Source organism: Cetorhinus maximus, chromosome 9 (assembly GCF_964194155.1).
Source record: "Cetorhinus maximus chromosome 9, sCetMax3.hap1.1, whole genome shotgun sequence".
Classification (NCBI taxonomy): domain Eukaryota; kingdom Metazoa; phylum Chordata; class Chondrichthyes; order Lamniformes; family Cetorhinidae; genus Cetorhinus; species Cetorhinus maximus.
Window position 1 is genome coordinate 115,321,875 of NC_135887.1, and position 24,045 is coordinate 115,345,919.

At 46.0% G+C, this 24,045-nt stretch overlaps 1 protein-coding gene across 1 annotated transcript in view; it reads right to left on the bottom strand.

Annotated features, from left to right (window-relative positions):
• kiaa1549la (KIAA1549-like a) overlaps positions 1–24,045 on the bottom strand; it is a 241,453-nt gene that overhangs the window by 59,420 nt on the left and 157,988 nt on the right. Inside the window, exons 11-12 of the mRNA XM_078547885.1 lie at positions 22,087–22,214; positions 10,668–10,846 (exon numbers count right to left, since the gene is read on the bottom strand). Coding sequence (XP_078404011.1) covers positions 10,668–10,846; positions 22,087–22,214 — 307 coding nt within the window. The remainder of the gene's footprint in view (positions 1–10,667; positions 10,847–22,086; positions 22,215–24,045) is intronic.

Here is a 24,045-nt window from a genome sequence, read left to right on the forward strand (position 1 = left end):
TTGCCAACTGAAGTCCTTAAGTGGGCAACTGTTCCCCACTTGAGGACTTCGTCCGGCTGCTGCTGGCCCAGTGATAGTGAAGGAATTACAATATAGATCCAAGTCAAGATGATGTTTGGCTTGGAGAGGAACTTGCAACTGATGGTGTTCCCATATATCTACTGCATGCTGGAGATTGAGAGTTTGGTGCGTGCTGTTGAAGGGGGTTTGGAGTTGCTGTAGAGCACCTTACAGGTGACATACACTGCTGCCACTGTGTGCTGATGGTGCAGGAAGTGAATGTTTATGATGGTGAATGGGGTGTCGATCAAATGAACTTTGTCCTGGATGGCATTAAGCTTCTTGAGTGTTTTTGGAGCTGCACTCATCCAGGCAAGTGAAGAGTATTTCATCACACTCCTGACTTGTGTCTCGTCGATGGTGGCCAGGCTTAGAGGCTTTGGGGAGTTTGGAGTTCATAGAGTGTTTTCAGGACAGTTTCTTAGAGCAACACATTCTACAGCCAACCAGAGAGCAAGCTATTCTAGATCTGGTAATGTGCAATGAGAATTAATTAATGACCTCATAGTAAAGGCACTTCAAGGTAGAAGTGATCATAACATGATTGAATTTTGCATTCAGTTTGAGGGAGCGAAGAATGGGTCTAAGACTAATGTTTCAAACTTAAATATTGGACAATTGTGAGGGCATGAAAGTAGAGCTGGCTAAAACGAACTAGGAAATTAGGTTAAGGGATAGGTAAGTAGAGATGCAGTGGCAGGCGTTTAAGAAGGTATTTCATAACACTCAGCAAAGGTACATTCCAGTGAGAAAGAAAGACTCTAGGGGAAGGAGGCATCATCTGTGGCTACCTAAGGAAGTTAAAGGTAATATCAAATTGAAAGAAAAAGTATAGGATTCCGGAATGATTAGTGGCAGGTCAGAAGATTAGACAAAGTTTTAGAAACAGCAAAGAATGACTAAAAAAATGAGTGAGAAATTAGAGTACACAAGGAAGCTTACTAGAAATATAAAAACAGATAGTAAGAGTTTCAACCGGTATTGAAAAAGGAAAAGAGTAACTTAAGTGAGTGTTAGTCCTCTAGAGAGTGAGCCTGGGGAATAAATAATGGAAACTAAGGAAATGGTGAGTGAATTGAACAGATATTTTGGGCAGAATTTTCCATGCCCGCTGGCATCGGGCGTCATGGTGGGCATGAGCGGACAATATGGAGGGAAGGCCAAAAATCGGTTTCACAATGTCGTGAAACTAGTTTGCAATCACCTGCTCTGCCCGCCAACGGAGGGCCATGTTTCCCACCGCTGCATGTTGGGAAATTCATTGTAATACATCTGTAAAGCATTATAAGCCCAGCTGGCCAGAATCATCCACCCCACATTAAATTTACCGCCCACATTGGTGGGGAAACACACCGGTGCAGATCATGTCTTGACAAGTGTGACATGCAGAAGTCAGGACTTACCGTCAGGGCCTTGCTCACATTGCGGACATCCAAGCAGAAGATGCTGGAGCCCGACAGCAACGGGGTCCTGGAAGAAAGTGCGTCTTATGCTGGGTGGATTCTCAGGGGCTTGGCTCCGCCACAAAATAGCTCATGGAAGGTGGAAGGTCACCATTAAGGGTCTGCTTCGGGACTTCAGTGTCTTGGCCGTGGTCTGCAACGAATGATCGCTTGACTGGGAGAGGAAGTTGTATCAGGTGGGGTGGGAGAGGAAGGTCCAGCTCTAACTGGGAGAGGGAGGTGCGTCAGGGATGGTGAGGTTGGGAGGCGGGGAAAGGAGTAAGAAAGGGGGAAGGAGTAAGGGTGGAGGAAGGAGTAAGAAAGAGTGAAGGAGTAAAGGTGAAAGAAGGAGTAAGGCTGGAGGAAGGAGTAATGGTGGAGAAAGGAGCAAGGGGAGGGAGGAGTAAGGCTGGAGGAAGGAGTAATAGTGGAGGAAGGAGTAATGGTGGAGAAAGGAGTAAGGGGGAAGGAGTAAGGATGGAGGAAGGAGTAAGGGTAAAGGAAGGAGTAAGGAAAGGTGAAGGAGTAAGGGTGGAGGAAGGGGTAATAATGGAAAAGGAGTAAGGGGAGGAAGGAGTAAGGATGGAGCAAGGAGTAGGGGGAGGAAGGAGTAAGGGTGGAGGAAGGAATAAGGGTGGATGAAGGAATAAGGGTGGAGGAAGAAGTAAGGGTGGAGGAAGAAGTAAGAGTGGAGGAAGAAGTAAGACTGGAGGAAGAAGTAAGGGTGGAAGAGGGAGTTAGGAAGGGTGAAGTTGTAAGGGTGGAGGAAGGAGTAAGGGTAGAGAAAGGAGTAAGGGGAGGAAGGAGTAAGAGTGGAGGAATAAGTAAGGGTGGAGGAAGGAGTAAGGATGGAGGAAGGAGTAAGGGGGAAGGAGTAAGGATGGAGGAAGGAGTAAGGGTAGAGGAAGGAGTAAGGAAGGGTGAAAGATAAAGGGTGGAGGAAGGAGTAAGGGTGGGGAAGGAGTAACGGTGGAGGAAGGAGTGAGGGTGGACGGAGGAGTGAGGGTGGAGGAAAGAGTAAGGAAAGGGGATGGAAAAAGGAAGGGGGAAGGAGTCTGGAGGGAAGAAGGAGTCCTGATGGGGGAAGGAGTAAGTGGGGGTGATGCCCAGGTGAAAGTGCAAGGGAGGGATCTATAAAGTCGATGACTGCTTCCTGGGGAGTGAACTGAGGATGAGCATGATAGGGCAGAATGGTGAGAATGAGAGAGGGGAGAGTGAGCAGGTAGGGTGGGAGATTGAGGGTGCGACGGTATTGGTGGAAGGGACGGTGAGGGTGGTTGCTGGGGACTGAGAGGCAGACATGGAACCTCTGGGTGGGAAGGAGGAGGTCAGGGAGGTCAATGTGGATGGGGGGTGGTGGGATTATCGGGAAGGTAGGGAACGCACACATTCACCTGGACATCCTGGAAAGAAAAGCATTGTGGCTGTTAGGTGATGGTGGGGGAGTCAATAGTGATGGGGTAAAGGACATGGGTGACTGGGGGAGGGAAAAGGACAGGAGAGCTAAAGACAAATGTTACACACACCCATGCTTCTAAACCCGAAAGTGAAAGGGGATTCGTATTGGGTGGGAACAGTTGCTGCGTGGGAGTGCGATCAGTGGGTGGACGGAGATGCAAGGTCAGCTCAGATGGACAAATGAAAGCGAACCCCAGCAGGCAGCATTGAAAATGCTCAGGACAGTGAGATGAGTGTGATGGAGGAAGGATCTGCGTGCGTGGGAGAGGGCTTGCAAGAGGCTCGGGAAGGTGCTGCCACACACACATACGTCTCCCTCCAGAATCGCTGGTGTGCCGTCTGCATGCAGCTGAACTGCTAGTGGGTGGGATGCAGTGGGAACTCCCGCTGCCTGTCAATGAAGCTGAAAGATACCATTCCACAATATTCAGTGAAAGTGAATATATATTCAGATTATAAAGTGACTAAATGCTTCACCCATGCAACCAACTGTGATCAGAGTTTCTTAACTTTTCTCCATCCGCCGCAGTGGGGGAGACAGCCTGTGCAGTGGTTAGCTCTGTTGCCTCTGATGACTTTGGCATGGGTCCTGTGGAGAGCTCAGGCCTTGGGGGCCCCAGCCTACTCTGGCTGCCCTCCTGTGGGCCAGCTGCTCCCTCTGCGGAGACCGAGGACGAGGTTGAGGGGCTCACAAGGGAGGGAGCGGACAGCCTCAGGTTCCTGAGTAGATGACCCAGGGGTGTCCAACTGCTGCTCCTCCTCCCTTCGGGTGCCCAAGTGCCTCAGCCTGGCTCCTTGAGAGGAAGGAGCACCTGGAAGGATGTCCAGGTGCCCCGTTTCCCTCTTGTGTTGCCACTGTAGGAAGTCACACATGGCTACTGCGATGGAGTGCAGGTCTGCGCGCATCTCCACGTTCTGCTGGACCAGGGTCTCCATGTGCCTGCCATCCTTCCCACGGAGACCTCCATATGGGCACATGTGGGCACCACTTCATCAGACAGCAGGCAGACGCAACCCTCTGACTCACGTGCCACTCTGCTGAGGGCTTCCAACAGCTCTGTGTGATATTACCATACCTTCTACAGGCTCTCCACAATGAGTTGGAAGGCTGAATCTTGTCTTTCGGGGCCATGTCTTCTGTGCAGCAGTCCTGGGCTCGAAGCACTGAGAGGTGCGCGCGCGGCTTCACTTTGAATATGGAGCCCGGCCTGAGGGGGCAGCAATGTGATAGCGTGGCGGTAAAATAGGAGTCCGCCCGCCAGCGAAACGACGTATTTCCTGGTAACGCGTGATTAATGCGACGGGATTGATATGGCATGAAAAGCCGGAATTACGGCAAAACATGCTTTTTCCCAGCCGTTATCGCACTTGGTGCAAATCTGGGATGATCCCGCCCTTTGAATCTGTCTTCATCGTAGAGGGTGCAAATAACTCGCTAAAATAATTGTAAATCAAGAGGGAGGAACTGAAAACATTTACAATCACCAGGGAAAGGGCACTGAGAAAATTAATAGAACTAAAAGCTGACAAATCCCCAGCTCCTGATGGACTTCGTCATAGCATCTTAAAAGAAGTGGCTGCTAAGATAATGGATGTGTTGGTTCCGATCTTCCAAAATTGCTAAGATTCCGGAAAATAGTAAATGTAACTCCTCTATTCAAGAAAGGAGGAAAACCGAAACCAGAAAACGGCAGACCAGTTTGCTTAACATCCGTCATAGGGAAAATCCTGGAATGTATTATTAAGGAAGTTAAGCGGGTACTTAGGAAATCTCCGCGCAATCAGGCAGAGTCAACATGGTTTTTTGAAAGAGAAATCATGTTTGACTAACTTATTAGAGCTCTTTGAGGAAGTAACAAGCAATGTGGATAAAGAGGGACCTGTAGATGTGGTGTACGTAGATTTCCAGAAGTCACTCGACAAAGTGCCACATCAAAGGTCACTGCAGAAAACAAGAGCTTATGGTGTAGGAGGTAACATAGTAGCATGGATAGAGGATTGGTTAGCTAACAGGAAACAGAGAGTAGGCATAAATAGGGCATTTTTGGGTTGGCAAGATGTAATGAGCGTAGCACCACAGGTATCAGTGCTGGGGCCTCAATTATTTACAATTTATATCAATTTCTTGGATGAAGTGACCAAATGTATTATTGCTAAATTTACTGATGACACAAAGATATGCAGGATAGTAAGTTGTGATGAGGAAATATGGGGCAGAATCATCCCAGATTTGCACTAAGTACAGTAGCGGGCGGGTAAAGGATGTTTTACCCCCCGACCGCAATAGCAGCTTTGCGCGCAGTATCATCCCATTTCCGGCGCGTCCCGCCTCATAAGTTATGCGTTCCTGGGAAACACGCCAGGTCGCTGGCGGGGTAGCCTCTGATTCACCCGCCCTGCCATCACCTCAGGCCTTCAGTAAACCAGGTGCCATATTTAAAAGCCGCCCCTGCACAGAGCTAGCACTCTTCAAGGGATAAGAAGCTGCTAGAAACTGATGGTTTCCAAAGGGCAGGAAACATGCGCCCACAAATTTAGCGACGCCTCCCTCAGATGCAGGGGAGGCCCACCGCAATGTCCTGTACCCCTGCTCCGGGTGAAGACCAGCAAGCAAGGTCACCAATCCACCATGGGAGGCGGTGGCAGCAGTGGTCAGTGCCAATGCCCTGCAAAAGTAGTGCCCAAAGAGGATGAATGACCTCCTCCATTCCGCCAGGATAAGTCACTCTTCTCATCACTCTCAACTCACACACTCACAAACCCATCACACATCCACACGGACCTCACTCACTGCCAATTCAAGGGACATCGCCATTCACTCTCTCGCACACACCTTCATCTGCCCTGCTGATTGTATCCTCATCCCGTCCATGGCACCACTCAACACCCACACATGCCAGGCATCCTTCTCATCTGGCCTGGCAGGAGTCCTGCTTACACTCTCTCCATCTGTCTTCATGCAGGACAAGCTGGCACAAACAAAAGGGAGAAGTCGCAGACTGCTGGAGGAATGCCTGACATCAAGGTTCTCACAGACTTCGAAAATAGAGTCATCTAGCTGGCCGGTGACAATCTGGACCATTCCTGTGCTGATGGTGAGGTTGGCAGTGCTCAACCAAGTGAGGATCCAGCAGTGCAACATCCATCAGACAATCAGGCTGTGAGTCACTTCCCCGTTCCGCAGGCCCCTGCCATGTACTAATTATCTCTCCTTGCTTTTGCAGGCACATCTGGCCCTTAAGACACCTCGGAAGAAGAATCTGAAGACACCCTCATTGAAGACCTATCACAACACTCACACATGCCATCCACCTCGGTGGGACCTAGTTCTAGAGTTGCCTTGGGGTCACAATCTGGCGAGCACAATGCACTGTCTGATCCACAGAAGGCAGCAGCAGGGACTTCCCAGGTATCCAGCACTCAGAGGACTGCTGGAGACCTGAAAGTTGCTGAGTCCGAGTCAGATGACAAGCCTCTGGACTTGATCATACATTAGTTGCTGGAGCTGCAAGGGCAAGCTCGGGAACATCAGGAAGGCATTTTGGAGGAATCCGTTCGTCTTCAGGCTGAGGTGATAGCGCCGGCATGCCGATGCATCCAGGTCAACACTAGTAGGGTGGTGGCCGCCATGGAGACCTTGGTCCAGGACATCGGTCCTGCACTGCTGCGCGGGCTGAACTCCACCACTGATGCCATAGTTGGCCTCCAACAGTGTCAACGCAAGAGGGATGTGGGGCAGTTCGATCTCACTGCAGCTTCCCCTTCTCCTCAAAGAGACAGCCAGGGGTCCACGGGCACCCATAGGGAGGGTGATCAGCAGGTGCACACCCACCCCAGGGCCATCCATCCAGGTGACTCCGGGAATGTCCAGCCCATCCGACTCCCCTCTTCCTGTGACCCAGCGGCTGCAGCTCCACAGGCCGAGGAGGGTGCCACTGCCACACAGCAGGATCCCGAAAGCAGGCCGGGGCCCTCCAGGTCTTGGCCCCCCAGAGGATGCCAGTCAAGGTCATCACAGACAGGGTGTTGCAGACAGCAGGCTGCCTCCACCTCCACTGTGGATGTCAGGGGAGCACCAAGACATAGTGGCAAAGTTAGGACGGTTAAGAAAATGTAGTTTCACCACATGGACATGGGTGTTAATCACTTGTACATAATGTTGACTATTGTAAATAAACTCCCAACAATGTCACCCTGTCTATGGCTCCTTGCTATGTTGAGCAGTGTTCGTGTCAGTCTGAAGTGAAAGCTTGGTTCCTGCACAAGAAAAAGGCAAGTGTCTCAGTCCAGGGCCTCCTCCCTGTGCTTTGTGCAACCTTCCCAGCACACCGATGGTGGCCTTGACAGTCACTGGGCACATCTGTCATGCCGGCACTTTGATGGGGCTTATTATTTTTTTTTATTCATCCACGGGATGTGGGCTTTGCTGTCTAGGCCAGCATTTATCCCAAGTTGCCCTTGAGAAGGTGGTGGTGAGCTGACTTCTTGAACCGCTACAGTCCATGCGGTGTAGGTACACCCACAGTGCTGTTAGGAAGGCAGTTCCAGGATTTTGACCCAGCGACAGTGAAGGAATGGCGATATATTTCCAAGTCAGGATGATGAGCGGCTTTGGGGGGAAGCTTCCAGGTGGTGGTATTCCCATCTGCCCTTGTTCTTCTAGGTGGTAGTGGTCATTATTGCTACCAGACTGTCCGATGGCACAGAGTTCCGTCATTCTCTCTGTGCGCTCTCAGCAGTTTTGAGGTGCAGCTGGCCACACTGCAAGAATGCGCTGTTAGCTTGAACCATGGAGGAGACTGGTCCAAACGTGCATGCTGACATTGCAAGGGGCTGTAAGCGCCTCCACCAGTCACTGCTCCATGGCCAGCTTTAGCAAGGAGATTGTACAACGTGCCCAGTCGTCCAATTGTTCTGCAGCCCCCTAAAACGCTCATTAATTTGCAGTCTGTGCCCGAGGTGGTGAAACGTTCAGGAGCATTTGGTGGCGCTTTCATGCCTCTGCGTTGCTTGAGTGAGTCGACAAGCTAGAGGCCCAACTCCAAGCATATCAATGTGGCTGCGCCTGAACTGTCTCAGCTGCGGAAGAATGCTCACAGAATACAAGGTTTCCCTAATGCGTGGCTGCTTCCCTCCACCCCATCCCACCCCCCCACACCTCCCCACCACCCCCCGCTCCCCCCCACCCTACCAACGCCCGGCCTGTGCTTGTGCACTACCATCAGACCATGCTGCCTTGCCCCCACCGCTCGCCCAATTGCAGTGCAGCCCATGCCTCGGCATCGTACTGTCAGCCAGCAGAGGAAAAGTGACTTCCCTGGGCCTTAACCTGAATGCGTGGTGCCTCTTCCTTGAAGTCGAACGGGCGACCTTCGCAAGCCCTGCACAACGTTAGTGTGTGCTCACCTCCGAGTGCCCCTTGAAGTTCAGCTCAGCCGGTACACGCCTTTTAAATGCTCTCCTGAAACACGTTGGTGTGCAATCACGCATACGTGCCTGGATGATCTAACATGGAGGGATGATTCCGGCAAGCCGGCAAGATGATGAGATGCAAATGCATTGAAATTAGGTTCCCAATGTTGGATGGTGGGGAAGGCGGCCCGCTGTTGCCAGGCGGAGCAGGCGATCGCAAACCAGTTTCACGATGGCGTAAAACCGATTTTTGGCCTTCTCACCATATTGTCTGCTCATGCCTGCCAGGAGCCCCAATGCCAATGGGGGCAGAAAATTGCAGCCAAAGAGCCTGCAAAGGGGCATAGGTAGGTTAAGTGAGTAGGCAAAAAAATGGCGGATGGTGTAGCATAGGGGAAAACGTGAAATTGTTCACTTTGGCAGGAAGAATAGAAAAGCAGCATATTATTTAAATAGAGCGAGATTGTAGAACTCAGTGGTAAAGATGGGTCTTCGTACATGAATCACAAAAAAAGTTAGTATGCAGGTCCAGCAAGTGATTAGGAAGGCAAATGGAATGTTGTTGTTAATTGCAAGGGGAATGGAATATAAAAATAGGGATATTTTGCTACAGTTGTACAGGGCATTACTGAGACAATCTAGAGTACTGTGTACAGTTTTGGTCCCCTTATTTTAAGAAAGGGTATAAATGCATTAGAGGCAGTTCAGAGAAGGTTCACTCAACTGATTCCTGGGATGAGGGGATTATCTTATTAGGAGAGGTGGACAGGTTGGACCTGTATCCATTGGAGTTTAGAAGAATGAGAGGTGACCTTATTGAAACATATAAGATCCTGAGGGGACTTGGCAGAGTGGATGCTGAAAGGATATTTCCCCTTGCGGGAGAGATCAGGACTAGGGAAGACAGTTTAAAAATAAGGGGTCTCCCATTTAACATGGAGATGAGGAGAATTTTTTTCTCTCAGAGTGTTGTGAACCTGTGGAACTCCCTTCCCCAAAGAGTGGTACAGGCAGAGTCATTGAATATTTTTAAGGCAGACATAGATAGATTCTTAACTAATGAGAGAGTCAAAGGACATCATGGGTAGAGAGGAAAGTGGCATTGAGGCCACAATCAGATCAGCCATGATCTATTGAATGGGAAAGGAGACTCAAGGGGCCAAATGGCCTACTCCTGCTCCCAATTCATATGGGTCGGGAGGTGAGTTACTCACCTCAGAATTCCCAACTTCCAACCTGATACTGAGATATTTCCTGGGACTTCTATTGAATTTTTTTTTAAGATTCATATATATTTTATGGAAGTCTCATTGCTTCAATAGGAAGTCCCAAGACAACCTGAGAGTCCTTCAGGAGATTTTGCTGAATAAATTAACTGGTTATTGATCTTGCTGCTGCTTGTGGGATTTTTCTGGACAAATTTTTTACATTTGCTGACATAACAACAGTGAGAGCGCTTCAAAAGCAATTCATCGGGGTTATTCCAACCTCACCCGCCTGCCTGATTTTCCTTTACAGTGATCAATCAGGCAGATTGTAAATCAGGCAGCCCATCCCATCCTGTCAGTTGATCAGTTAATGCTTGTCTCTTTCTTGATTTGTGTGTCCCTTCTCTCTGTGTGTCTGCCTCTCCCTCTCTATCTCACTGCCCATGTCAACTTCCCTGTCACTTTGTCTCTCCTCTTTCACATTCATCAGTTTGAGTCAAGAGGTTGTGGATTTGAACCCCATCCTGCTGTTTGTGTTTGCACTGTTGGCAGGAAAGTGCATTTATACAGCACCTTATTAAATTCATCTCTGAATCAGCAAGGTCATGGGTTGAAGTTAAACCTCACAAACAGAGCACGTAATCTAAGCTGACACTCCCAATGCAATACTGAGGGAATGTTGCAGTGTTGGAGGTGCTATCTTTTGACTGAGACATTAAGCAGAGGTCTCCTCCACCATTTTGTTAGCTGTGGTAGCTCTGTCTCTGTATTTCAATTCCCTGTCCTTTTCCCATATATCTGATGATCTTCTCAAGTAACTATCTATCTCCTTTTCAAACAGCTCCTGTATCCATGGCCTACTGGATAGCATGTTCCCTATCCTCGTTGGTATGCAGTTTTCTGTAAAGACCTCCAACCAGCTTAACTTGAATTCTAAGAGGGCATCCGCATGTTCTGGATTCTTCTGTCAGACTGATGCATTGTTCCCTATTTACCTTATATGGGAGAGGATAGATGAAGACATCTGTTGTGGTGGGAATTCCCATCATGCACCTTGCTTCAAAAGTAAACAAGACATCATGCTTACCTCTCCATTGATCGTCACTGCCTCTGGGCTCCTTTCTGAGACAGGGTAACCAGGATGGGATGTCAGAGGCTTGATCGAGAGAAGCTGAACAGACCCAGAGGAAGTGTCGAAAGGATCATCCGATGTCTTGGAGACATGCTCAAACAGCGTGGCACTCTCCTCCTCATCACTGACTGGTGCTGAACCATGACGCATAACGAATATCAGGTTGTAACAGAGCAAGAGACAAAAATAACAGTTATGGGGGCAAGAGACAAGATTTCCTAACAAACCACTCACTCAGAATTCCCCCCCTTTTAAAGGAACAAGCAAGGTTGACACCATCCAGGACAAAACTGTCCACTTGATTGCCACAAACATTCACCCCCTCCAACACCGACCCACAGTGGCAGAAGTCCGTACCATCTACAAGATGCACTGCAGCTACTCACCAAGGCTCCTTAGACAGCACCTTCCAAATCCACAACCACTACCATCTAGAAGGACAAGGGCAGCAGATAGATGGGAACACCACCACCTGGAAGTTCCCCTCCAAGTCACTCACCATCCTGACTTGGAAATATATCGCCGTTCCTTCACTGTCGCTGGGTCAAAATCCTGGAACTCCCTTCCTAACTGCACTGTGGGTGTACCTACAAGAAGGTTCAAGAAGGCAGCACACCATTGCCTTCTCAAGGGCAATTAGGGATGGGCAAATAAATGCTGGCCTAATCAGCAACGCCCCTTCCCACAAATGAATAAAATAAAGGGAGACATATCTAAACTTTCTTGTGACGTGGAAATATATCGCAGTTCCTTCACCGTCACTGGGTCAAAATTCTGAAACTCGCTCCCTAATAGAACTGTAGGTGTACCTGCATCACCTGCAGAGGTTCAAGAAGGCGGCTCATCATGAACTTCTCAAGGGCAAGGACGGGCAATAAATGCTGGCCTTGCCTGCATGCTCACATCCCATGAATCTATTGTTAAAATCAGAGAAATTATGTTTCATTTACTCATTCATGAAGATGATTCAAGGATGAGATGAAGTAGAATGGGAGGGGGTTCATGTGGAGCATAAACATCTGCATAGAGCTATTGGGCCAAATGTCCTGTTTCTGTACTGTAAATTCTATTTAACATGCCTGTTACATAGTTAATTAATAACACAAAAAAGGAACTCATTTTTTTAATGCAAATCAATTGCTGGATATATATGATGACTGTATACTCTGTTGTCACTGCCCCACTGTGACGGAAGGGTTCTGCACAGCAGAAATTTATGTTAGTGAAGTTATTATACAAATGTTTTGCTTCAAGCGAGTTTAATTGTGGAGGAAGGAATCTAACATGACTGCATTAAGCGTTCACACAGTAACATCATTGAGATTAATGTCTACCATCGACACTTCCTGGGACTAGGGATTATCTGTGTGGAAGATGGTGGAAAGCCATGAAGTGCATGTTTAAACACTTCGCAGGGACTGACTGACAGCACCAAGTGATGCTTTATGTAAGGATCTAACATTCTGACACATTCCTGAACTACTTGTCTAATCAACAGCACTGCAAGCCAAAAAATAATCAATAACTCCGCATCTATATTGACTGTCTGTCACACTCATAGCCACTGCTTGCTAATCAAACTTCTTATCTACACGAAGCACTCCTGCTTCAAATGAAAAGCCCCATGTTCTTCAATTTTAAACAAGAATTCAACAAATATCACAGAGAGTACACCATAAAATATTATTAACCATTATGGAGATTTGCAAAGTTGTTTTGAGCTGGGTCCCTAATGCTACTGCCTTCATTTTTAACCATTCATGGGATGTTGGTGTCGGCATTTATTGCACATCCTAAATGCCCTTGAGAAGGTAGTGATGAGTTAGCTTTTTGAACCGCTGCAGTCCATCTGGTTTAGATTTATCCACACTGCTGTTAGGAAAGGAATCCATATCCCACACTCATCAGGAACCTAATTCCACAAAACTCAAAAACCATTCAGGCTATCTTAAAGTGAATCAGTGAACCATTCTCATTGGTGCTCTTGCACTGGAGCTAAACTTGCATAAGAGAAGCCCCACCATGCGTGTCCTGTATGTCCGATTTACTGCCATCTATCATATATCAAGTGCCCTTGTGGCTTACTGCTAGTGTTTTCACTTTCAAAGTCAGACTTGTGGGTTCAAGCCCCATACTGCTGCTTATGCTTGCACTGTTGCATTAATGCAGTATCTTATCAAGCGTTAGAAATAGCTCAGTGGGTAACACTCTCTGAGCCAGAAGCTTTGGGCTTCAAGTCATACCTGAGAGATTTCAGCCCATAATATAGGCTGGCACTCCCAATGCAGTACTGAAGGAATGCTACACTATCAAATGTGCTGTCTTTCAGGTGAGATGTTAAGCTGAGGCCCCCTTCTGCCCACTCAGGTGGATGGGCACTTGATTGACACCTGTCCACAACCTTAAAGATTAACTCCCTCCGGCACCAGTGCACAGTGGCAGCATTACGTACTATCTACAGGATGCACTGCAGCAACTTGCCAAGGCTCCATTAACAGCACCTTCCAAACCTGCAATTTCTACTGTCTAGAAAGACAAGGGCAGTGGGCACATGGGAGCACCACCGCCTGCAAGTTCCCTTCCAAGTCATACATCATCCTGACTTGGAAATATATTGCCATTCCACCACTGTCGTCGGGTCACAATTCTGGAACTCCCTCCCTAACAGCACTGTGGGTATACCTACACCACAAGAATGAGAACAGTTCAAGAAAGTGGCTCACGACCTATAAATAATGGCCTTGCCAGCGACACTTGAATGAACGAATAAAAATAAAAAAACCCCATGGCACTATTCAAAGAAGAGCAAGGGAGTGCTGCCTGGTTTCCAAGCCAAAATTTATCCCTCAACCAGCTTCACTAAAAAGCAGGATACGTCATTGCTGTTTGTGGGAGCTTGCTGTGTATGAATTGGATGCCACATTTCCTAGATTACAGCAGTGACTACACTTCAAAATAAAACTTAATTGGCTGCAAAATGAGGTGTGATGTCCTGAAGCTGTGAAATACAAGTTTTTGTTTCTGTTTTGCACTATGAAATGTAAATGTAACATCGGGGTACAATGTCTCAATTTCTCTGCCTGAGAAGATGTATTAAAAATATTATAAACAATGGCAATTGCAGCTTACCTTAATTTTACACATCATACTTGGCAATTCAGTATTGGATTAAATCCCCCCCACTGCGCAATTTCTTCACTGCCAGATTGACACTGACAGCAAATACAAGCAGTAAAAATCATCCAACAGATTGGGGCTAAATAGTGATTAAAATAAAATACTGTTGGGCGAGTTTTCCTTTGTATTCTGCTCCATTCTAGCTATCACTCAGCAATGTGAGGGATCTCTTCATTACATCATTGAAGCGGTTCTACTTCTCCAAAGCTTTGATCGTGGTAGGAGCACTAACGCGGGAACAGTAATAACATTTTAATAAAGAGTTCAGGCTAAGGAAAATATGTCAGGAAAGATATTGAGCAATCGCATATCCACAATGCGTATTTGATTCCAATTTAGGTTGACAGGAAATTGGACAGAAGGGAATGGAGATTATCGTGAAATAGGCCATTGCTGTTACCAAATTGGATTTCAGTGGGTTACATTTTGGTGCACCCCATTAACCCTTTATTTTGCCTTCACCAGCTTAATTTAGTGACCTGGGTGCCTTCATTTTTGGGATGTGTGTTTTTCTGGCAAGGCTGGCATTTATTACCAATTAAGGAGTGGAGGTGGCGGGCCTTAATTTTGCACCACTATTATGTACAGCAGTTTGTCACAACTGAGTGGCTTCCTAGACCTAGGTGTCTAATCACCTCCCCTTACCATTCAACGTCATCATCATTGCCAAGTTCCCGCGCCAGCAACATCCTGGGGATCGCAACTGGCCAGAGGCTGAATTGGACCAGTCACATAAAGTCTGTCCATAATCTACAAGGCATAAGGCAGGAGTGTGATGGAATTCTCTTCACTTGTCTGCAGCTCCAATAGCACTCAAGAAGTTTGATACCATCCAGGACAAAGCAGCCCACTTCATTGACACCCTATCTACCACCTTAAATATTTACTCCCTTCGCCCATCAGCACACAATGGCAGCACTTTGTAACATCTACAAGATACACTGCAGCAATTCACCAAGTTTTCAAAGGATGCATCTTTCAAATCTGTGGCCTCTACAAGCTAGAAAGATAAAGCCAAAAGATCAATGGGATCTCTGCCACCTGCAAGTTGCCCTCCAAGTCACAGACCATCTGACATGGAACTGTATCATTGTTTTTAATGATATATTAATTGTCGCTTGGTAGTATAGAAGTTAAATATTGCTGAAAAGAGAGATATGTTGCTGAAGCTCTTTGTTTTGCACTCATCAGGACAAAGGCAAGAATGCCAAATTTCAAACGATCACTGCAATTTATACTACAGGACAAAAGGATGCTGATTGGTTGGCAAGTTGGCTCTGATTGGCCAAGGCATTGCCATTGTAAGGCATTTTACATACTTTTAACGGGTAGTATCTGTCTTTACTCTGCTGCAGCACACTAAGGGTTAAAGTGAGTTCTGCCGAAACACTCTAATTATACCATTGCCTAAGTGTAAATGTTGAGTTGGATTGATTGTAAATTGGGAACTGATTGTAGCATACATTTGTGTGCAATGGGGGGTGAAGAACGAAACATCGAGATAAGGAGACAGGAGACCGAAAAGACCATCAGGACTGAGTGGGTGTGAATAGTTTCAGGAAAATTGTCATATACATGGTCAAAGGATGCTGAGAAAAAAGAAAGGTGTGGTCACTGGAGTCTGGCTTGTGTCTCAGTAAGGGGTATGAGACAGAAATGTGGGCACTGCTGAGTTGAGAGTGGCAAAAATCAACCAGCTTTAAAATAAGACTCCACAGAGACTTCAGGACTGTAGTTGGGAAAAGTGACCTGGTTAGTCACTGGAAAACACACCGGAGAAATCGTCAGCGGACTGACCACCTGGGACAATCTCCAGCACATAAAGATACTAAACAATCGGTAAACAATTGAGTACTGTAACACTGCAAATTGTTATGATTTGAAGAAGTGCACAGTAAAAGAGAATGTCACATCTGGTGGAAACCATTGTGTCTGTCATTATTACTCTGCAATTATTAAAAGTAGGGTGTCTGACTCTGATAAATTGGCGATCCTACACCATGGATAAAGCAACAGGAAACTATAGGCTCTTCAAGTTCCCGGTTAATTCCAAAAAAGGCACAAGGCTAGAACATATTCCTTTTGTTTGAAGAGAACGCATCCCTGTATAGGAATGTGTGCTGCTCCTAGCAAGCGTAAACAACCATGCTAATGAGCTCGATTAATTATCTTAAATTGGTTGTTTGTGTAGTTTATAACTGCCCAATCGTGGATCCAGCAGTAGCCATTTTGTTTTGGGGTTTTGCAAGCGCAGGCTGGTTGCGTGCAGTTTATACTTTGCCTATTATGAACAATCCAAGGAACATGCTGTTTGATTTGAGCAGCCAGTCTCTGGGGCATATGGCCTATGTACTTGGCATTGCACTGGCACTGAAATTCATATACAATTGAGCGATGAGGGCAGGGGTGGGTGGGTAGGCGGTAGGCAGGCCGCCTGTTGGATTTTACATCCCCCTACCCCCACCTTCAGGCCCGTTGGCAGGGAAGTGTATAATCCAGCCCATTAACTCTGTTTCTCTCTCCACGGATGCTGCTTGACCTACTGAGCATACCCAGCACTTTCTGTTTTTATTTGAGATTTCCAGCATTCGCAGTATTTTGCTTTAGTATTACTGCTTCAACTAACTGTGGTTTTAGTTTGCATGTTCTACATTGACTGGTGGGGTGGAGCAGGGCATTTGTTTGGAAAAAAATGAATTACTTGCTCTTGGTTTTTCATATGTTTCACAAGACTGTGAGGGAAATGAAAGAGGGTTTTTTTTAATTCTTCGGACATTCTCGTGGACCCCTATTGTACATAAGAAGCAAGAAATTGGGGCAGAAATAGACTACACAACCCCTCGAACCTTCCCCACCATTCAATATCATGTCTGAACATCTGCCTCAACTCTGAATTCTCATCCTATCCCCATAGTCAACGACAGCAACAAATTGTAGTCATATTGTGTCTTTAACTCAATAAAACAGGTGTTTCACAGGAGCTTTATCAAACATGAGGAGATTTTAGGGTAGATGGCTAAAAGCTTGGTCAAAGGGGTAATTTTAAAGAGTGTGCTAAAGGAGGAAAGTAAGGTAGAGCAATGAAGTGGTGTAGGGAGGGTATTCCAGAGTTTAGGGCCAAGGCAGCTGAAGGAATGGCCACCAGTGGTGGAGAAATTAAAATCAGGTATGCCCAAGAGGCCAGATTTAGAAGGGCAACTGGCTGCCAAATCAGCTTTCAAAGTGAAGGCGCCATTGGCACTTTCTGTTGGGGAAGCCTTTGGTAAACATGTCCGATTCTTTCATTGAATCTGTTACTGAAAAATATTTTGAAGAACCAAAACATAAACTGAATTAACAGGGTAATCTCCTTCAGCCCTTCAACCTTATGAGGACTCTGCATTCTCCAATTCTGGCCTCCTGCTGCCACTTTCTTCACTTGACCACTGGCGGCTGTGTCATCAGTTGCCTATACCCTATACTTTGAAGTTTCCTCTCTAAGCCTCTTCATCTCTCCACCTTTATGACTCTCCTTAAAACCTACATCTTTGATCAAAGTTTTGATTAGCTGTCCTGCTATCTCCTTCTTTAGCTTGGTGTCAACTTTTGCCTGCCATCTTGTGAAATGTCCTGGGATGTTTTATTACGTTAAAGACATTGTATAAAAGCAAATCGTTGTGGTGTGTTCAATGGAGCCATAATCAAGACCACCATAGATTTCCATGGAAAGAAAAAGTAAGGTACGGAAATCCATTTAGTAGCACTAAAATACCTGGAAATTCCTGCAATCCTATAAAGTAAAAGCAAATAGGTGCTGAGTCAATTGAAATTTTCAAGACTGAAGTCAATAGATCATTGCTGCGTAAGGATATCGAGGTGAATAGAACCAAGGTGGGTAAATGGAGTTAAGATACAGATGAGCCATGATCTCATTGAACAGACACAGCCAATTTGTATTGTAAAATTCAGTTCTGAATACAGCCTAAAATGGTCACTGGCTTCATTGTGAGAAAAATGCTGAGAAGCTTTAGCTGAGCACTATTTTTGCTACCGAGGCGATTTGATTCAATTGGTGAATGGGGGAAACGAAAATGAAACTGAAAATGGGGAAAAGCTTGCCTCACACTTGACTATAGTATTAGCCGTGCCTCAGTTAGTCACACTCTCGCCTCTGAGTTAGAGAGTTATGGATTCAAGTTTCACTCCAGACACATGAGCACAAAAACTAGAGACTTAAGTACAAAATCTGCACTGACACTCCAGTGTAGTACTGAGGGAGTGCTGCACTGGAGGAGGTGCTGTCTTTCAGATGAGATGTTAAACCAAGGCCCCATCTGCTCTCTCAGGGAGACATGAAATGTCACATGACACTATTTCAAAGAAGAACTGGGGAGTTCTCCCTGGTGTCTTGGGCCAATATTTATCTTTCAACTAATGGCACGAACAAAAAATGGTTATCCAGTCATTATCACATTGCTGTTTGAGGTGGTTTTTTTGCTGTGCATATATTTCCTATCATATTTTACACATTCCTACCTCACATAATTACACTTTAAAAAGTACTTCATTAGCTGTACAGTACATTGGCACGTTCTGAGGTCACAAAAGATACATGCTTTCTGTTTCTTTAAGTAGAACATTAGAGCGTCGTGATATTCTCTACCTGACTTTCAATGCCTGTAAAAATGAAAGCAAGTGTGTATTTTTCTGTTAAAAAGGGGAGCAGACTAGATGAATTATAAAGGAAATAATAAATGCCACCGATCACATCAGTGGATTTTATTGTAGAGGGAGCGTACTGCTCTCTTGTAACATACAATAAAATAACTTAAAAGCACAGCAGTTCACGTCACTTGATGTAACAGCACTGCAGAGCCAGGAAACCTGTAAAACAACAACCACTACTTGTATTTATATAGCATCTTTAGCATTGTAAAATGCCCCAAGACACATCATAGAAGTGTTAACAAACAAAATTTTACTCCAAGCCACACAACGAAATATTAGAGCAGGTGACAAAAAGCTTGGTCAAAGAGGTAGGTTTTAAGAAGAGTATTATAGGAGGAAAAAGAGACTAAGAGAGGAAATAGGGCATGCAAAATAAAATGCACATCAAACTATGGCAAGCCTAGTCTCTTGAATTCTTTATTTCCTTTGTAATATATTTACACTGCTCGAATTATCATCAGAAAGACCTACACTTGCTTTCATTTCTGCAGCTTTGGAGAGTCAAGTAGAGAGTATCATGATTCATTCACGTTCTACTTCAAGAAAGGAACAGCTCACATTTTCAGACCTCTGTAAGTTTGGGTTGAGAGGCAGAGCGTGCTTCAAGTATACAGATATCTCAGGGCTGAGGTGACAGTGACTAAGCACTAGCCTTGTATTTATAACGTCACCTCAACCCTTCAGATATGTTGCTCCCCAACAACACGTGGCATTCCGGGGTGCTGTCCTCCAAGTGAAATACATTCGAGAAGTTCAAATGAGTCTAAACTGTGATAGCAAAATTTCACATCATCTTCCAGACCAAACTACAGTGAGTTGTATAACGTTGTGTGCTCAAACAGTGATTATACGTCAAAAGTTGTAAGCCACTTCGAGACACCTTGAGATTGTGAGAGGCAGTATGTAAACATCGGATCATTTCTTTCTTTGATAGCTTATTTTAGAATATATTTTTTTTAATTCTTCCCACTGAACTTTCTAGACCTCCAATTTGCCCCATTACAGTTATCACAATCTCCACTTTATAGTTGCATAGAATTGCATTATGTGTACAATACAGAAACAGGCCATTTAGTCAATTGGTCCATGCCAGTGTTAATGCTCCATTCGAGCCTCTTCACAGCTTTCCTTCTTGAACCTTATCAGCATATCCTTCTATTCTTTTCTCCCTCATGTGCCTATCCAGTTTCCCCTTAAATGCAGCTAAGCTATTCACCTTAACCGGTTCATGTGATAACGCGTTCCACTTTCTCATCACTCTCTAGATAAAGAAGTTTCTCCTAAATTCTCTATTGAATTTATTATCTTATATTGATGGTCCCTGCTTTTGGACTCCCGCACAAGTGAAAATATCTTCCATTCTCTGCTGTCCAATCTTAACTCCCACCAAGTCACCTTCACCTACCACCCCTCTGCTCGCCAACCTGTGTTGGTTTCCGTTCAAACAATGTCTTGATTTTTAAAATTGTCAGGCTTGTTTTCAAATCTCTTCATGGCCTTGCCCATTCCTATCTCCATAACCTCTTCCAGCCTGCAACCATCCAGTATATTTGCATTCATCTAATCCTAATCTCTTGAGCCTTCAGTTGTCTAGGCCTTAAGCCCTGGAATACCCTCCCTCCACCTTTCCATCTCTCTCATTTTGCTCCTTTAAAACACTCCTTTAAACCCATGTCTTTGATGATGCTTTTTTTGTCATCTGACCTAATGGCCCAAATCTTCTCGTCACCAGATTATTGGAAACCAGACATACGGCTGAGAGTTACTTCGGGACCTTGTGCAAGTCCAGGTGTGCTGATGTACATAGAAATTGCCCAGAAAGTGTCAACCGCCAATGGGCAATTTCACTGCTCCCTGGAACCCTCCGCAGTTACAGTCAGAGATTTTGGATGGTTCCCGTGTACTTACCTGGATAGTTACCCAGGAAACGTTAGACAAAAAAAATCTTAGTCTAACTTCTGGGTAACTGCAGAACTGACCCCCAATCACTCATACTGGCCTCCTGATTGCCCCTTCAAACCCCTGACTACCACCTCCGACCCGACCTGACTATGCCCCCTGACCCCCGACCACCCCCTGACTACCCCAACTACCCAACTGCCCCTAGACCTAACTGCCACCTCACCCACTTGCCACCCTAACCATCCATCTGCCACCTGCCCACCTACCACTCTACCTCCACTACCTCACCCACCTGCTCCCCCACCCACAACTACCACTCTACCCACCTGTCATCTCCCCCACCTGCCAACCTACCCACCTACCACCTCACCCACCTACCACACCCTCCCACCTGCCAGTTTACCCACATGCTACCTCATCTACCTGCCACCCTACTCACCTACCACCTTACCCCTCACCCATCTACCACCTTACCCACCTACCATCCTACCCCCCCCGCTACCTCATCGCCTGCGACCTCACCCATCCTACCCACTTACCTCACCTACCTACCCATCTTACCAACCTAACGATTCACTGCTTCATCCATTCACCAATTTACTAACATTCACACTGGACCTCTAAACTTATCATATGGCAGTTAGTGCCATACAAAGGGAGCATGTCCTGTGTTCCCCCCGACTCTGCTGCCCTTCAAAGAAGTTCCCTGTTGGATGCTGCACTCCGCATTTCTGGTAAATCCAGGCTCAGAAGGCTCAGCAAGAAATGCGAAGCGACATACAGCTGGGAAAAGTTTGAACGGAGTTGCAATCTGTCAATGATTTCTGCTCCTTGGGAGGTCCAGGCCAATATCTCCTTATGTGGTTCGGTGTCATATTTTGTTTTATAATGCTCCTGTGAAGCACCTTGGAACGTTTCATTACATTAAAGACGCTATATAAATATAAGTTGTAATTGTTGTCTACCCTATCAAGCCCTTCCATAATCTAAAGACCCCCTATCACCTCACCCCCTAGTCTTCTCTTTACAAAGGAAATGAACCCCAGCCTGATCAGTTTTTCCTGTTCATTGGACTTCTCAGTTTGAGCATCGTTCTTGTAAAGTTTCGTTGCACCTTCTCCATTGCTTCCACATCTAGACCTTCTATATTGAGATCAGAACTTAGGTGAAAGAAAGGAAATAGTCGGGAAGCAGGGGCGCAGGTAAAATGCATTTTTAATTTGTTCTAAATTTCAGCCTAAACCAGATCAGTCTGACCTGAACAGGACTTGCCTGGTCTACATTGTAATTCTGAGCTGGGCCATTATGCAATTGGTGGGCAAGGGCAGAGGGGGCAATGTGGAGTGACTGAAAGACAATTTTATCAAGAAGTACTATGTAAGTTTTATGTCTCAGCAAAAGAGTTTCTGAATAGAACGCATGAGCATATCTGCCTACACGTCAGTTTCTGAGGTGCAGCTAACTACATTCAGGTCAAAATCATGTCACCTGCTGTGAGAGTTTAATTTTCGGCATGTCTGTGATTTATTGCAAAGTTTCTGTCACGGGAGCAGAAATGTTGAAAAAAAAAAGAACAAGCTCATCTCACCATTTTTCTTCCTCGTTCCCTCTTTTGTAATTTTCTGCTGTGCTGTTGCCTTCTGTGGAGTGCCTGTGTCCGAGTCAAGATTTCCTGACTGTTCACTGATGACAGAATCCTGTTCACTGTGTAACCTGCTATAAATCACCATGGTAACAAGAGAATTGTCATATATTCATCTCTCTCTCACCCTTACATGTTTTCAAGGTTAGTTTGATCAATATCTATTGCTTTTTATTTTCCTGATCCTGTCAGTAAACTTCTTAAATATAATTTCAACGGAGTGCGCAAAAAGAAACATTAAGTACCACAGGATGTGGCTTTCACATTACACACGTCAGACTGTAAAACTTTCATCCCTCAAAAGAGGTCTTTTTTACATTTAGCGCATGGGGCAGAATATTCCAGGGAGGTAGATGGCTCATCGCCCCCCCCCACCCCCAAAGAAGCAAAGCCAGCGTGGTGCCAACCCGCTTCATGCCAGCCCGCCTAGCAGCCGTAGCACGCTGCGGGCCAGCTAAATAGCGGCAGTGTGGGACTTCTACCCCTCACTGGGGAGGAAAGTTCCTGCCCTTTAGCAGCTCCATCAGTCCCAGCAGCGCCAAGAACGCATTAGCGGGCACTGCCAGGACTACTACGAGGGAGACGAAGAAGGCCCAATGGATCCCGGAGACAGGTAAGTCATGGGTCTTGGGCAGGAGGGGTTTGGGCAGGTTAGGGTGGATGTGATGTGCTTAATGCAGCAGGCGGCTAGGAAGAAAGCGGGCGTTCTATCTTGAGGGGTGCCCCCTTGATCCGCAAAGGGCAGCCCCCGAAGATAGGCCTCGCCCTTGCTTCCCGTCCATCGAAGATTTTTTTTTAAAAACAGGCTGCCGTTCCCACCTGACTGTCAAATCTTTTATGGCGTGGGCAGCCTATTATTGGGGTCAATTGGCTTGGTAACAATTGACCCTTAAATATTTATGTAAATATGGTGGGCGGGCTGCCGATTTCAAATTTTATGTCCCCCCCCCACCCCCCCCACCCTTGCTGAAAACACACCTGGCTGGGGGGACGCAGAAAATGCAGCCCATGGTTGTAGCTTTTTAAAAGAATCGAATTAGGAGAGGTTAAATGTTTCAGGGTCGACCTGCTGTTTCAGTCAAGCCTGTACTAAACCTTCAGCCTCCTCCAGTTAAATTGCAAAATTTTCTGCTCACTTCACTATTATAATACACTGTTAATCTAATCATTGCATTATGTCACTCTGGCTTGATTTTCAAAGCATCTCTCGACACCCCACCCTATCTGGTTTTTTATGCATTCCCCATTTCCTTTCTCCCACCATTGGACCCCAACCTCTAGAATTCCCTCTGTAAACTTCTATACTTCTCTCACTTCCTTTAAGATCCACCTTATAACCTACCTTTTTGACCAAACATTTGGTCACCCATCTTAGCGTCTCCTTCTTTGGCTTGGTATTGATTGTTTTGTCTCATAACACTCCTGCGAAGTGGATTGGGGTGTTTCGCTAGCTTAATGGCTCTATACGTGTGCAAGTGGCGGTTACAGTTGTTCTTGGAGTGCTGTTTTCCATTAAAATTAAACACATCGCACCACTTCATTATATTCTCTTAACCTCAATGAGTTAGTGCTTTTAGATACACTCGAGGTTGGGAAGCTTTCAGAGGAGTGTAAAGACAACTATAATAAATTTTTAGTCATGGCTCACTGGCTCACAGAGTCTTGTCTCTGAATCCACAGGTTGTGGGCTCAGGCTACACTCAAGAAACTTGAGCATATAATCCAGGCTGGCCCTTTATTGCGGTACCTATGGATTGCCGCACTGGCGGAAGTGCCATCTTTTGGATGAGATATTAAAATGAGGTCTCATTTCCCCTCTCAGGCGGATGTAAAGATCTCATGCCTCCCATTCTAAGAAAGGCCGGGGAGTTCTCCCCAGTGTCCCGGCCAATATTTATACTTCAA